General features: G+C 36.9%; 1 protein-coding gene across 1 annotated transcript; it reads left to right on the forward strand.

Moving 5' to 3' along the window:
• Positions 1-1,796: 1,796 nt before the first annotated feature.
• LOC131801390 (uncharacterized) lies at positions 1,797-12,286 on the forward strand. The gene is made up of 2 exons (XM_059120018.1): positions 1,797-2,351; positions 10,913-12,286. The coding sequence occupies exons 1-2, from the start codon at positions 2,341-2,343 to the stop codon at positions 11,817-11,819; spliced, it is 918 nt and encodes a 305-aa protein (XP_058976001.1). The 5' UTR covers positions 1,797-2,340; the 3' UTR covers positions 11,820-12,286.
• Positions 12,287-12,841: the final 555 nt, after the last annotated feature.

Consider the following 12,841-nt stretch of genomic DNA (forward strand, 5'->3'; position numbering starts at 1 on the left):
GAAAAGTAAAGAAATGACTTGATCCACACCAAATGGCTCGTAAGCTGAACATATGGCAATATTCTATTCGGCAAATATTGAAAAATTAACTCGGGGTAAAGCCATTGAAATTCCAAAAAGTGCATTAACTTACACCGCAACAGAAAGATAATAGACTCAAAAGAGCTAAAGAGTTACTTCACTTGGTCAAAAGTGGTAAACTGCCGAACTTGGTTTTCTCCGATGAGAAAACATACGTTGTCCAGCAGTTTGTAAATAAGCAAAATGATCGTGATCGTCAGCTGATAATGTGTACCTTCGGTTGGCCACCAAAGCTCAAACGCCGGTCATGTTGTTGGTGTGGGCCGTCAATAAAATACGATGGTCGCTCCCCGCTCGTATTAATCCACAGTAACATCAGAACAAATGCCGAATATTACCGCGAAACTATTCTGGAGGCTGCCGCAGACCTTGGACATTCCAACAGGACTAAGCCATCCAAGAATGGTTACAAAATAAGGTTCCTCGCTTCATTTCCAGCGCACGATGGCCACCAAAATCTCCGGATACCAATCCGTTGGTCTATTGTGTCTGGAGTATTTTGAAAGCAAGGTTGGCACTAAAAAAATACCAATGTGTCGATCACCTCAAGCAAGCGCTTCGTCGGGAATAGGCCAAAATACCGCAGAGCAACATTCGAGCAGCGTGAGACGGTTTCATTGACCGCCATAATTCGTGCCAACGGTGACCAATTCGAACAAATCTAAACTTATTCTAAAATTTGATGCTATTTCCGATATTTTTTGCTTTCATTCAATAAAATTTAAAAAACATATAAAAATTATGGCGTTTGACTTTTCGCAGTTTTTATACCCTCCACCATACCATGGAGGGTATATTAACTTTGTCATTCCGTTTGTAACTCCTCGAAATACTCATGTCAGACCCAACAAAGTGTATACATACTTTATTCATTATTTATTTATTAGAATTCTACGTCGATTTAGCGATGTCCGTCTGTCTGTTGTAATCACGATATATTTTGAACGAATTGAGATAGAAGGCTAAAATTTTGCACACATGTTTAATGTTTCAGTAGGCATGTTAAGTTCGTAAATGAGCCATGTAGGTCCACGTTTTCATATAGGCCCCATATAACGGTACCTCCCGATATTCGGTATTTTGATGATTTAAGCGACATTATTAAACGGAATTGTTTCTAATTTAGTATTTGAAGTTCGAAATAGATACTACAGCCTAAGACAGAAAATTGTCTGTGCAGGTCGACGTCTTCGTATAGCCACCATATAACGGTACCTCCCTATATTTGGTTTTTTTTTTTTGGTGATTTTAGCGTCATTTTTCACCGGCATTTTTTCAAATTACACACTAAGAGTTCGTATTGGAAACTACAGTCTGTGACAGAAAATTGTCTATGCAGGTCCAGGTCTTCGTATAGGCCCCATATACCAGTACCTACCTATATTCGGTATTTTGACGAGTTTAGGTACAATACTCACCGAAATTGTGTGAAATGTCGTATTTGAAGTTCGTAATGGATGCTACAGCCTATGACAGAAAATTGTCTATTCTGGTCCAGGTGTTCGCACAGTTACGATATAACGGTACCTCCCTATATACGATATTTCGATGATTTTAGCTACCGTTTATTTCAAGTTCCGAATTTGAATTTGGTAATGACTTAGGACAAACAATGCCTGTGTGGGTCCACGTCGTATAGATACTTGTTTTAACTTTAAATTTTAACCGAATTTATTTAGGATTTTATTTTCAAATTCTTTCCAAATGGTGACTGTTGAACCGCGTTCAACAACGTAGTATTAAGTATAATGAACTCCAAGCAAATCGTTTAAATATCTTGAATTATAATTGCATTTAAAATAGCTTAAGTATAAATCACATTGAATTCAAATCTAAACGTAAGATAACCGTCAAAATATGGCAACCTTAAAACCCTTTAAGTTTTCACTCAATGGTTCAGGCTACCATTTCTTGTATTCAATACCTTTTGTTACATATTTATAAAATGTCTGATGCACAATCTGCACAGCCATTTTTCTATTACTTGGATTAAAGCAGTCAAACCGTTCAGAACAAGAATAAAATTCTATTTGCTCCACCGCTTAAAAAATCAATTGCCTTTTCTTTTCTAAATATCAATTACAATCACAAGAGTTACCACCGCAAATATTTACACCGCTACAGTCCATTCTCCACGGCCAACTCCCGCGATTGTACATGGTCCTTCGAGCCTCTAAGGAATTGGAAAGTTTTTTAAATTATCCGGATTACGTCCACCGCTTTACTCGAAGATTTCCTGGAGAAGAAGTTCATTAAGACATGGATAAAGGGTATGTAAATTGTTATTAATTTGTGAGCACATAGGGTTTTGTTTCTTGTTGATGTTTGAATTCACACAAAAAAGTGAGTTTGAACCATTGTTACAATTTATAACCACAAATGTCCAAGTCGCTGAAGTCAACTTTCTTTTTGTAAAGATACAAGTTGGCCCGCAAAAAAAATACATCCGCAAATACAATTGAAAGAGCAAACCAAATAATTTCAGTTTGCTTATCCGCTTAAATTACGCAACATATATTGCATCCACTTGTATATAACAAAATACTCTTCATAATTTTATTGCTGCCCAGTGGATCATTTCACAACAGGAGTTGTTCTTGTAGTCTTTTTTTCATTTATTCATCTACGGCTTTTCGCTATTACTGTCTCTTTATCGAGCTCTGAAAACAGACTCAATAGCAGCAGCATCTAATTCCTCTAATTTGCTTTAAAATATTCGCTTCGTCATTACATTACGGATAACAGCACCTTTGCACAAAAAAAAAAAAAAAAAAAAAAAAAAAAAAAAAAAAAAAAGTGAAAGACAATAAACAACAGCCAACAACATATTGGGTTGTTGGAGGAATTGAAACGCATTAATCTTTAATTAGGCAACTGCTCTATCTGTAGGTAAAAAAAAACTCATACTCTTAATCATCAAAAATAAAAATTGGTACGGCGACTGTTAGAAGTACCAAACGACATACTCTCTTCCTTTAAGAGCAGCAAACACAAACAGAGTCGCTGAGAACTTAACAGTGTTAAGTACGCCAGACTCATTTTTGGTTGCCATTAACATCAAACGGCGCAGTCGCTGTTAAAGGAGACCGCATACATACATTTCTCTTCTGTCGACTAAACACCATACCCAACAGCGCTGTCGCTAAGTAAGCCTCAGTCATTGCTCTCCATACATTCATCAGATTGGATATCACATTGTTGTTATTCCTTAGCAGAGGAATAAAACTAAACGCATTGATCTCATATCAGTGAGCGCACATGTTATCCCATCAGCTGCAGTAACCACATGCGTACTCATTTTTTACAACAACAATTTCATATTTGTAGTATCATTAAGCTCTTGTAAAGCCAGCAGAATTTCTTCTTGAACCACATGGTCAGTGTGGGTTGCAAAAGAGGTTGAACAATAATTAAAATATTATTTGACAAGTGATAGTCGTTTTAGTGTCGGCAAGAAAGAATTTATTTTATTAAATTAGAATTAATAAAGAATGCTGGTACGTCAAACAAAATTTATAAAGCTAATATGGACATAAAGAAGGAACAAATCATTATATTGGAATACACAATAATGCCGTCAAAAAAAAAATCTATGGAAAGAAGTGAAACCTAAGCAAAATCCCAAATACAATAATTAAAAAGGAGATTGTTGCAATCACAGAGGTGAATAAAACCAAACGGAAACAAATCTAAAGTGGAAACATTAACACTGCAACACATTGACACAAAAAGTAAGGTAATTTTGTTTTATTTTACAAAATAAAATATTAAAACACCTCAAAACAAAAGACATATCTATTTCTTCACCCAAAAAAAAAAAAAAAAAACAAAAAAAAAAACAAATATCATTTAGAACACGAATCAAGCATAAAATAAGCATAACAACAACTCAAAATTTACAACAACCAACCAGATTCCCTATTGCGAAAGAAACGGTGCAAAGTATAGCAAAAAGAAAAGAGGAAAGAGATGACAGTTGGTTAATTTGATGTTTACATTCTCATGCACTATTTATGAAGTATAACAGGTAAGGTAGGAGCATTTGAAGTTACCTTTCATTTACGTTTGACATTAACTTACAGTAACAACGACGTTACTACGTTTATTTATATGCAAACAAATATTATTACCAGTTGTCTGTTAGTAACAACGCTCTACCAACATTAAAGCTCTCTGACATACTTTGCCTTTACCTTTTGAAAACGAATAAAGATTTGGTGCATTATATCTCCACACTAGTTCTAAATATTGATCGATTTGTTACATAGCTGGGTTTGTTTACCTATATAAAAAACCTTAATTTGTAAATCAAGTAAAAACGTCATCTGTATTGCAATATATTGCAAAGCTTCAACAGACAGAATCTCATAAAGTCAACATATTTCTGACTTATAGCGTTGCTCAAGGAATCTAAACAGAAATATTATAACTTAACTTCTTAAAATAGAGGTCAAAAAAGTAAACAACAATCATAATAATTAGCACACTAGCATTGCAAGATACCAAAATATATCACTTAACCCTTCATTCTTGCCATTTTGAAAAATTTGTTTGGGTTAACGTCAATTGAATAAATATTGGAACAGTTTTGGAAAAGCTGTTTTTGATTTAGTTCGAGCGTTGTGCTAGAGTAAGTTCGATAAATCAAAGTTGTCTGCATACAAAAAAAAAAAAAAAAAAAAAAAAAACACATCGCTTCAAACAAGCTTTCAATCCCTTCATTAAATCATTAAACCAGGAGTTATGCAAGAAAAATTATCTAAAATACAATTTGGCTTAAACATTGTTGATTGATTTAAAACGCTTTCCATTTTCAAACAATTAAAAATTTAGGCGAGAATTTATGTGTCTAAACTTATATTGAAATCATACTCGTTCCGGTTTCAAACGAAGAGCGATCACGAAGGAAGAACATATCTAAAAGAAAAATTCTTCTTGTGTGGCTGTATTACTGTTGACCACAAGAGTTACTATTTTTCCAACGCATGCGCAGTTTGACCATTCTCTGAAATTGAACGATTGGGAAATAAAATTAGAAAGATATACGAATATAAACAAGGTAAACTGAAAAATAAGTTTATTTTCCATTCAGAATATTACCAATCATTTTAAATTATCGAGAATTTGTATCTCTATTTACAACTTGATACACAAATTCAGAGCAAAGTCTACATTTGTCCATAAGCAAACTTCTGGGTGCAACTAATATAGTTCGATGTTTCTCTGTAATTTTCTAGAGTTTTCTGAATCGGTGATTTTCTAATAGCAAGGTTGTTACAAGCGAACCATTATTCATTTTTCTCATTGCGTTAAACTTCGACAAAATTTTCACGATATTTGCTTAGACTGTAACTACGGCAAACATCAGTTGACGATTACGAGGTTTAAATCCCTCATTTATTTTCTCAAGCTTAACGTTGCAGATTGTTCAGTTTTAAATATTCAACAAAGAATATTTTTATATCGTTGAAAAATCTTCAATTTATTGAGTAAAATCCTTTTGAGAATTATAGTTGCCAGATTTTTTTGTTTCGAAAATCATTATGACCTCTCCCAATATGGGTAATGCGGGTGACCTCGCTCCTCAGAAATTTATATTTTTCTCAGACCAAGTGGTCACATTCTGTGCTGATTTTGCTCAAATACCCGTTCAGGACCACACTGCCTCTAGCCTTCAGGTTGAACTTGATGACTTAGAAAGACGGTGGCGTCAACTTGTTCAGATATATGAAAATGAAATGACTTCTTCCGATCCCACCGTAACTAAAGATGCTAGAGGGGAAATACATGGTAAATTTACCGAGTGCTGCCGATCTTACAAAGAATGTAAATCCTCAATTCTAGATTTAATTCAAATCGAGAACCAAAAATTCCTGAATTCCGAACCGATATCAAAAGAAGAAAATGTTTCCCACACTGATAGAGTTTTTTCATTGAAACTACCGCCTTGTGACACTGAATTCTTCAGTGGTGGCTACGATAAGTGGCCAAGTTTCAGGGATATGTTTTCCGCCGTTTATATAAACCATACCAAATTGTCACCTGCGCAAAAATTGTTTCACTTGCGGGCAAAAACAAAAGGGGAAGCAAGTATGATTGTAAAAAGATTTTCCTTAACGGATAACAATTTCGAACTGGCATGGAATGCTTTGCGTCAACGCTTTGAAAATAAGCGTATTCTGATCAATCATCAATTGCGAAAAATATTTCAAATTGAACATGTGTCGGTAGAGAAAGAGAAATCCCTAAGAAATCTTCAGTATACAATTAATAATTGTTTATCTGTGCTGCGTACTTATAATATATCCGTGATATCTTGGGATCCAATCTTAGTATATTGGGTCTCATCCAAATTACCTGAAGATACCTTAACCGCATGGGAAAGTTCTCTGTCAAACAATAAAGAAATGCCTTCATGGGACCAATTAGATGAGTTTATCACCAAACGTTTAAATATGATTGAATCGGTTTCTGATATACGAAAACCGCATTCATCCACGTCTCAGAAAGTTTCCGCATACAATACTTCTACGGAAGGTTCTCCGAAAGCATGTAAAGTATGCAAACAAAACCACCCTTTAAGAAATTGTTCAAAATTCCGATCATGGCCTCTTTCAGACAAAAGGAAATTTGTGTTCGATAATAAAATTTGTGAAAATTGTCTTTCCTATGGTCATATTGCCAAAAAATGCAAAAGTGAACATCGCTGTCAATCATGTCGGCAATCTCACCACACCTTATTACACCCTGATGAAAGCAACAAGAAGATAATTGTTTCAAATGTCTCCAATCAAAATTGGCAAAAGCCAAAATCAGCCTCCGCTTACCTTGTTGAAACATTTGAAGATGAAAAACCGACCACTTCTGAAGCTGCCTCCTCCGCTTATAATGAAATGTCCTATGTTGAATCCCATTTCTCACAATCTGGAGAAAGAACCGTTTTGCCAACTGCATTAATTGATCTAGAACACCAAGGCTTTTTGTTTACAATTCGGGCATTTATTGATCAAGGGTCACAAGAAACATTCATTTCTAGTCGAATAATAAATCGGTTTGACATTCCGACTAAGAAATCATTCACAAAGATTTCAGGTCTTGGCGGAACTCTTCTTGAAAATTCGTCAAAAAGTTGTCAAGTAACTCTAAAGTCCAGAAAGTCAGACTTTAAGATAGCTACTTCCGCAATTGTTGTTTCGAATCTAAATCATTTAATGCCAGCCTCCCCTACCGTAATATCCGACTTCACAACTTTAAAGAGATTAGAGTTGGCTGATCCCAAATTTTTCAAACCAGCTCCCATCGACATGCTTATTGGTAGTGACATATTGCCGAGCATTATAAAACCAGGATTAAAGAAAAATATTTCTGGAAATCTGTTGGCACAATGTACCGAATTCGGATGGATAGTCAGTGGGAAACCAAATTGCCAGCTTATTGCTTCATTTGCCTCCTGGACGGCCACATATGATCCACTGAGTGAGGAGCTAAGAAAATTCTGGGAAATAGAAAATATTTCCAACGAAAAAACTTTGTCAGCATCTGATATCTGGTGCGAGGAATTTTATAAAAGAACTGTTCAACGAAGATCAGATGGTAGATATGTGGTAAGGTTACCATTCAAACAGGACTTACCATCGGACAAATATCTCGGTTCTTCTAGATCTGCCGCTATGGGTCAATACCTAAGGATAGAGAAGACGCTAGAAAAGAATCCAGATCTAGCAGGAGAATACAATAAAGTACTTTCTGAATATGTTACTTTGGGTCATATGGAGTTAACCACAAAATTTGAGATTTCTGAAAATCTCCATTTTCGTTCATACTACTTGCCACATCATGCTGTCGTAAAGCCCGATAGAACTTCAACGAAAGTAAGAGTCGTATTTAACGCATCTAAAAGAACAGACAACGGGGTTTCACTAAATGACATACTTTATACTGGTCCCACACTACAAAATGAACTCACTAACGTTGTTTTACGCTGGAGATTCTTCAAATATGTTTTCAATGGCGACATACAAAAAATGTACCGCCAAATATTTGTGCATGAGAAAGATCAACAATTTCAACGAATTCTGTTTCGGTCTTCTCCGTTAGAAAAAGTTGAAGACTACTGTTTAAAAACTGTTACTTTTGGGGTAAATTGTGCACCATACCTGGCGATACGAACTTTGCTCCAACTTAGCGATGACAATAAACACTCACATCCAACGGCATCGAACATTCTCAAGAGTCAGATTTACGTGGATGACATACTATCGGGAGCACATTCGTTAACTGAAGCAAAGTCCTATCTGCATGAGGTAATTGACTTGTTAAAATCCGCTGGATTTCCTTTGAAGAAAATTACGTCAAACCATCCTCAAATACTCCTGAATCTTCCCCCGGAGGATCTTCTTAGCGAAGATTTCTTACGATTAGAAGATGTCAGTGAAACAAAAACTTTGGGTATTCAATGGAATGCCAAATATGATTATTTCTTCTATAAGGTGACACATTTCGATTTACCCACTGTTGCCATAACAAAACGTAAAGTTTTGTCAATCGTTGCAAAATTGTTCGATCCTGCTGGTTGGTTAACACCCATAATTGTAGTCGCGAAAGTTTTAATGCAACAACTTTGGATTGATGGGACTAATTGGGATGAAGAAGTAACAACACATTCCTTCGAAAAGTGGAATGCCTTTATTTCCAAATTTGCGGACATCGAGAATATTAAAATTCCTCGTTGGGTACATTTTTCATCCGAGACTGAAATTCAAATTCACGGTTTTTGTGATGCCTCAGAGAAGGCATATTGTGCATGTTTGTATATACGTGTTAAATCCTCAAAAAATATTACTTATACCAATCTTCTTGTTTCCAAGAGCAAAGTAGCTCCATTAAAAACTGTGAGCCTACCGAGGTTAGAATTATGTGGAGCAGCGATGTTATCCAAACTTTTAAAATCTGTTTGTCAAAATTTGGAGCTTTCCTCTCCCGAAATATTCTTGTGGACTGACTCAACAATCACCCTATCGTGGATTAGCAAACCGCCTTTTTACTGGAAGACCTTTGTGGCCAATAAAGTGTCTGAAATTCTCGATAATGTGAGAAATGCAAACTGGAGACATGTTGCATCCGCTGATAATCCTGCGGATCTTGGCACTCGAGGCTGTACAGCTGAAGAACTTCAAGCATGTAGTCTTTGGTGGAATGGACCACATTGGTTAGCAAAGGAACCACAACACTGGCCAAAACCCGCCTCTCTCAAAGAACCAGAACTTGAAAAGAAGGTATTTGCCATGCACGCCCAAGTTGTTGAAGATGATCTCCTAGAAGATTTCTCATCACTCAACCGAGTCCTACGAGTCTTTGCTTATGCATTTCGCTTCATAAATGGGTGTCGCCGAAATAACCCATCTGGATTGCGGAAAAACATTTTACTTGCACATGAAATATCCTTCGTCAAATACTACCTCATACGATTGGCACAAAGGATACATTACCCATGGGAATATCAGGCACTCGTCTCAAACCAACCAATACCAACTAAGAGCAGACTATTAACCTTGAATCCTACTCTAGATGAAAATATGTTACTGAGAGTAAATGGTCGCTTGGCCAATTCTGATGCACGGTACAATGAACGACATCCGATTATCCTCCCGGAAAAGTCAAGATTTTGCAAGTTGCTGATTGAATTCACACACACTTTGCTACTTCATGCTGAACATCAGCTAATGATACGGGCAATTCGACAAGAGTTTTATATAATCCGATTGAAAAGTGCCGTTCGTTCATGCATTCATAATTGTCGAACATGTACCATCTACAAACATCACATTCAAAACCAAATTATGGCCGCCTTACCCCTTGAGCGTTGTACTTTTTCCCTCCCCTTTACCAATACAGGTCTTGATTTTGCCGGTCCTTTCGACCTCAAAACCTCACGCCTTCGAAATGCAAGACTGCACAAAGGCTATGCCGCAATTTTTGTCTGCCTGTCGACACGAGCAATTCATTTAGAAGTCTGCTCCGAATTGTCTGCTGAAGCCTTTTTGGCAACATTCAGTCGATTTGTTGGCCGACGAGGCCTTCCTAAACAAATATTTTCAGACAATGGAACCAACTTTGTTGGTGCCAGTCGTTCGTTAGCTAAAGACTATAAGACTTTTCTACGCTCCGCTGAAGAACATTTAGTCTCAAAATACAACATCCATGGTTTCACTTGGCACTTTATACCGCCTCACGCCCCACATATGGGTGGCTTATGGGAAGCTGCCGTTAAAAGTATGAAAGCCCATTTAAAGAAGGTAGCGGGAAAACTGAAATATACATATGAAGAGTTTTCCACATTACTAATCAGAATTGAGAGTATTCTAAATTCTCGACCATTGTCACCGTTGAATGAAGAGCCTAGCGAGTTAGTACCGCTGACTCCTGGCCACCTACTTAGAGGAGCTCCTCTTATTGCGACTCCTGAACCATCCTCTGATAATTTATCTCTGATGAATCGATGGCAACGATTAAAAACTCTCCAATCACACTTTGCCAAACGCTGGAAGAACGAGTATATAACAAATCTTCAACGTAGATACAAATGGAAACGAACGCAACGAGATCTTGCCCCAGATAATTTCGTCGTCATCAAAGAAGATAATCTTCCCCCGACGGAATGGCGACTTGGACGCGTGGTTAGAGTGTTTGCCGGAAAAGATTCAAGGGTTCGTGTAGCAGAAATTCGCACGCAAAACGGGATCATAGTACGCCCACTTGTAAAATTATGCATTCTCCCCAATTGTTAACTTTTCCCCCTTGCTCACAAATTTAATAACCTTTTACATTTCAGTAACGTTTCTAGCTTGCCCAAATGCCGTATCTGCCACGAGAGGCACTTTATAAAATCATGCCTTACTTTCCAAAATATGAGCGTTACAAAACGTCGACATGAGGCACGTCAAAAAGGTTTTTGCTTCAATTGTCTGTGTACGGCTCATACCCGCGAATGGTGCCCAAGCCGTAAAACTTGCATGGTATGTCATAAGGGTCATCATACCTTGCTACACATCGATGCTAAACCCAACAATCATTCCTCCTCCAAATCGACCCCAAAAAACCGCTCATCATCACGAAGTTGCAGCCTTGAACCTCCAACCGCCAAAAACCAACAAAGTCGTCCAGCGAAACAACAAAACCGTCCATCAGCCCACACATCAAAACGATCTACTTCAACATCAACGCAACGCCGTCACTCCAACGTTAGTGACAGACTAAGTTCTCGAACCAAATCGCATGTGTTTTTACCCACAGCTCTTGCAAAGGTGATTACTGTAGAAGGTTGCGACAAAGTCCGATTGCTGATGAACTCAGGATCAACGCAAACTGCAATTTCAACCAAATTGGTGGAGCGACTTCAGTTACCACTTACACAGAGGGCTGGAAAGACTTTTACTGCCATAAACTTGCAATCTTTCCATGACGAGTCCGTTAAAATACACATCACTGGCGAAGTCCAAAATCCATTGCACATTAGCACCCCGGAATCGACGAAAGATAAAAAGCACCTATCAATATACAACCACCTAACGGATCTGGCAGATCCACATTTCTTTAACCCTATCAATATAGAAATCATGATAGCAAACGATCAAATTCCAAAAATTCTAAGAGCCGGCCTAATTCAAACCACAACCAACATGCCAATTGCCCAAAGTTCAGCCTTCGGTTGGATCATATCCGGAAGCTGCCAAGTTTGAAGTTGCAGTCCAGCAAAAGGGGGCGGTATGTTGAACCGCGTTCAACAACGTAGTATTAAGTATAATGAACTCCAAGCAAATCGTTTAAATATCTTGAATTATAATTGCATTTAAAATAGCTTAAGTATAAATCACATTGAATTCAAATCTAAACGTAAGATAACCGTCAAAATATGGCAACCTTAAAACCCTTTAAGTTTTCACTCAATGGTTCAGGCTACCATTTCTTGTATTCAATACCTTTTGTTACATATTTATAAAATGTCTGATGCACAATCTGCACAGCCATTTTTCTATTACTTGGATTAAAGCAGTCAAACCGTTCAGAACAAGAATAAAATTCTATTTGCTCCACCGCTTAAAAAATCAATTGCCTTTTCTTTTCTAAATATCAATTACAATCACAAGAGTTACCACCGCAAATATTTACACCGCTACAGTCCATTCTCCACGGCCAACTCCCGCGATTGTACAGTGACAGTTTATGGTTATTTTTATTTTTTACCAAACTATTTATATTATTTTCATCTGCAGTTTTATCAAAGACATTTTACAGGGTGTGATAAAAACAAGTTAAAAAGCAGTAAGTTCAGCCGGGCCGAACTTTGAATACCCTCCACCATTTGGCACGAATTTTAAAATTTTCGAAAAAAAATAAAATCCGTTAAAATTTCTGTTGAAATCTTAAAAAGATCGAATATAGTGAGTTGCCATTATATTGGGGTCTACTCGAAGAAGTAGACCTGCATAGGCCATTAAAATATTCAAATATGAAACTTGAACAAGTTAAAAAGCAGTAAGTTCAGCCGGGCCGAACTTTGAATACCCTCCACCATTTGGAACGAATTTGGAAATTTTTAAAAAATAGAATCCTTAAAAAATTCTGTTAAAATTTTAAAAATACCGAATATAGCCGTTATATTGGGGTCTATACGACGTAGACCTTCATATTCAAATTCGAAACTTGAAATAAACGGTGCATAATGTAGCTAAAATCATCAAAATATCGTATAAAGGGAGGT

Source organism: Musca domestica, unplaced genomic scaffold, assembly GCF_030504385.1.
Source record: "Musca domestica strain aabys unplaced genomic scaffold, Musca_domestica.polishedcontigs.V.1.1 16, whole genome shotgun sequence".
Taxonomy (NCBI): Eukaryota; Metazoa; Arthropoda; class Insecta; order Diptera; family Muscidae; genus Musca; species Musca domestica.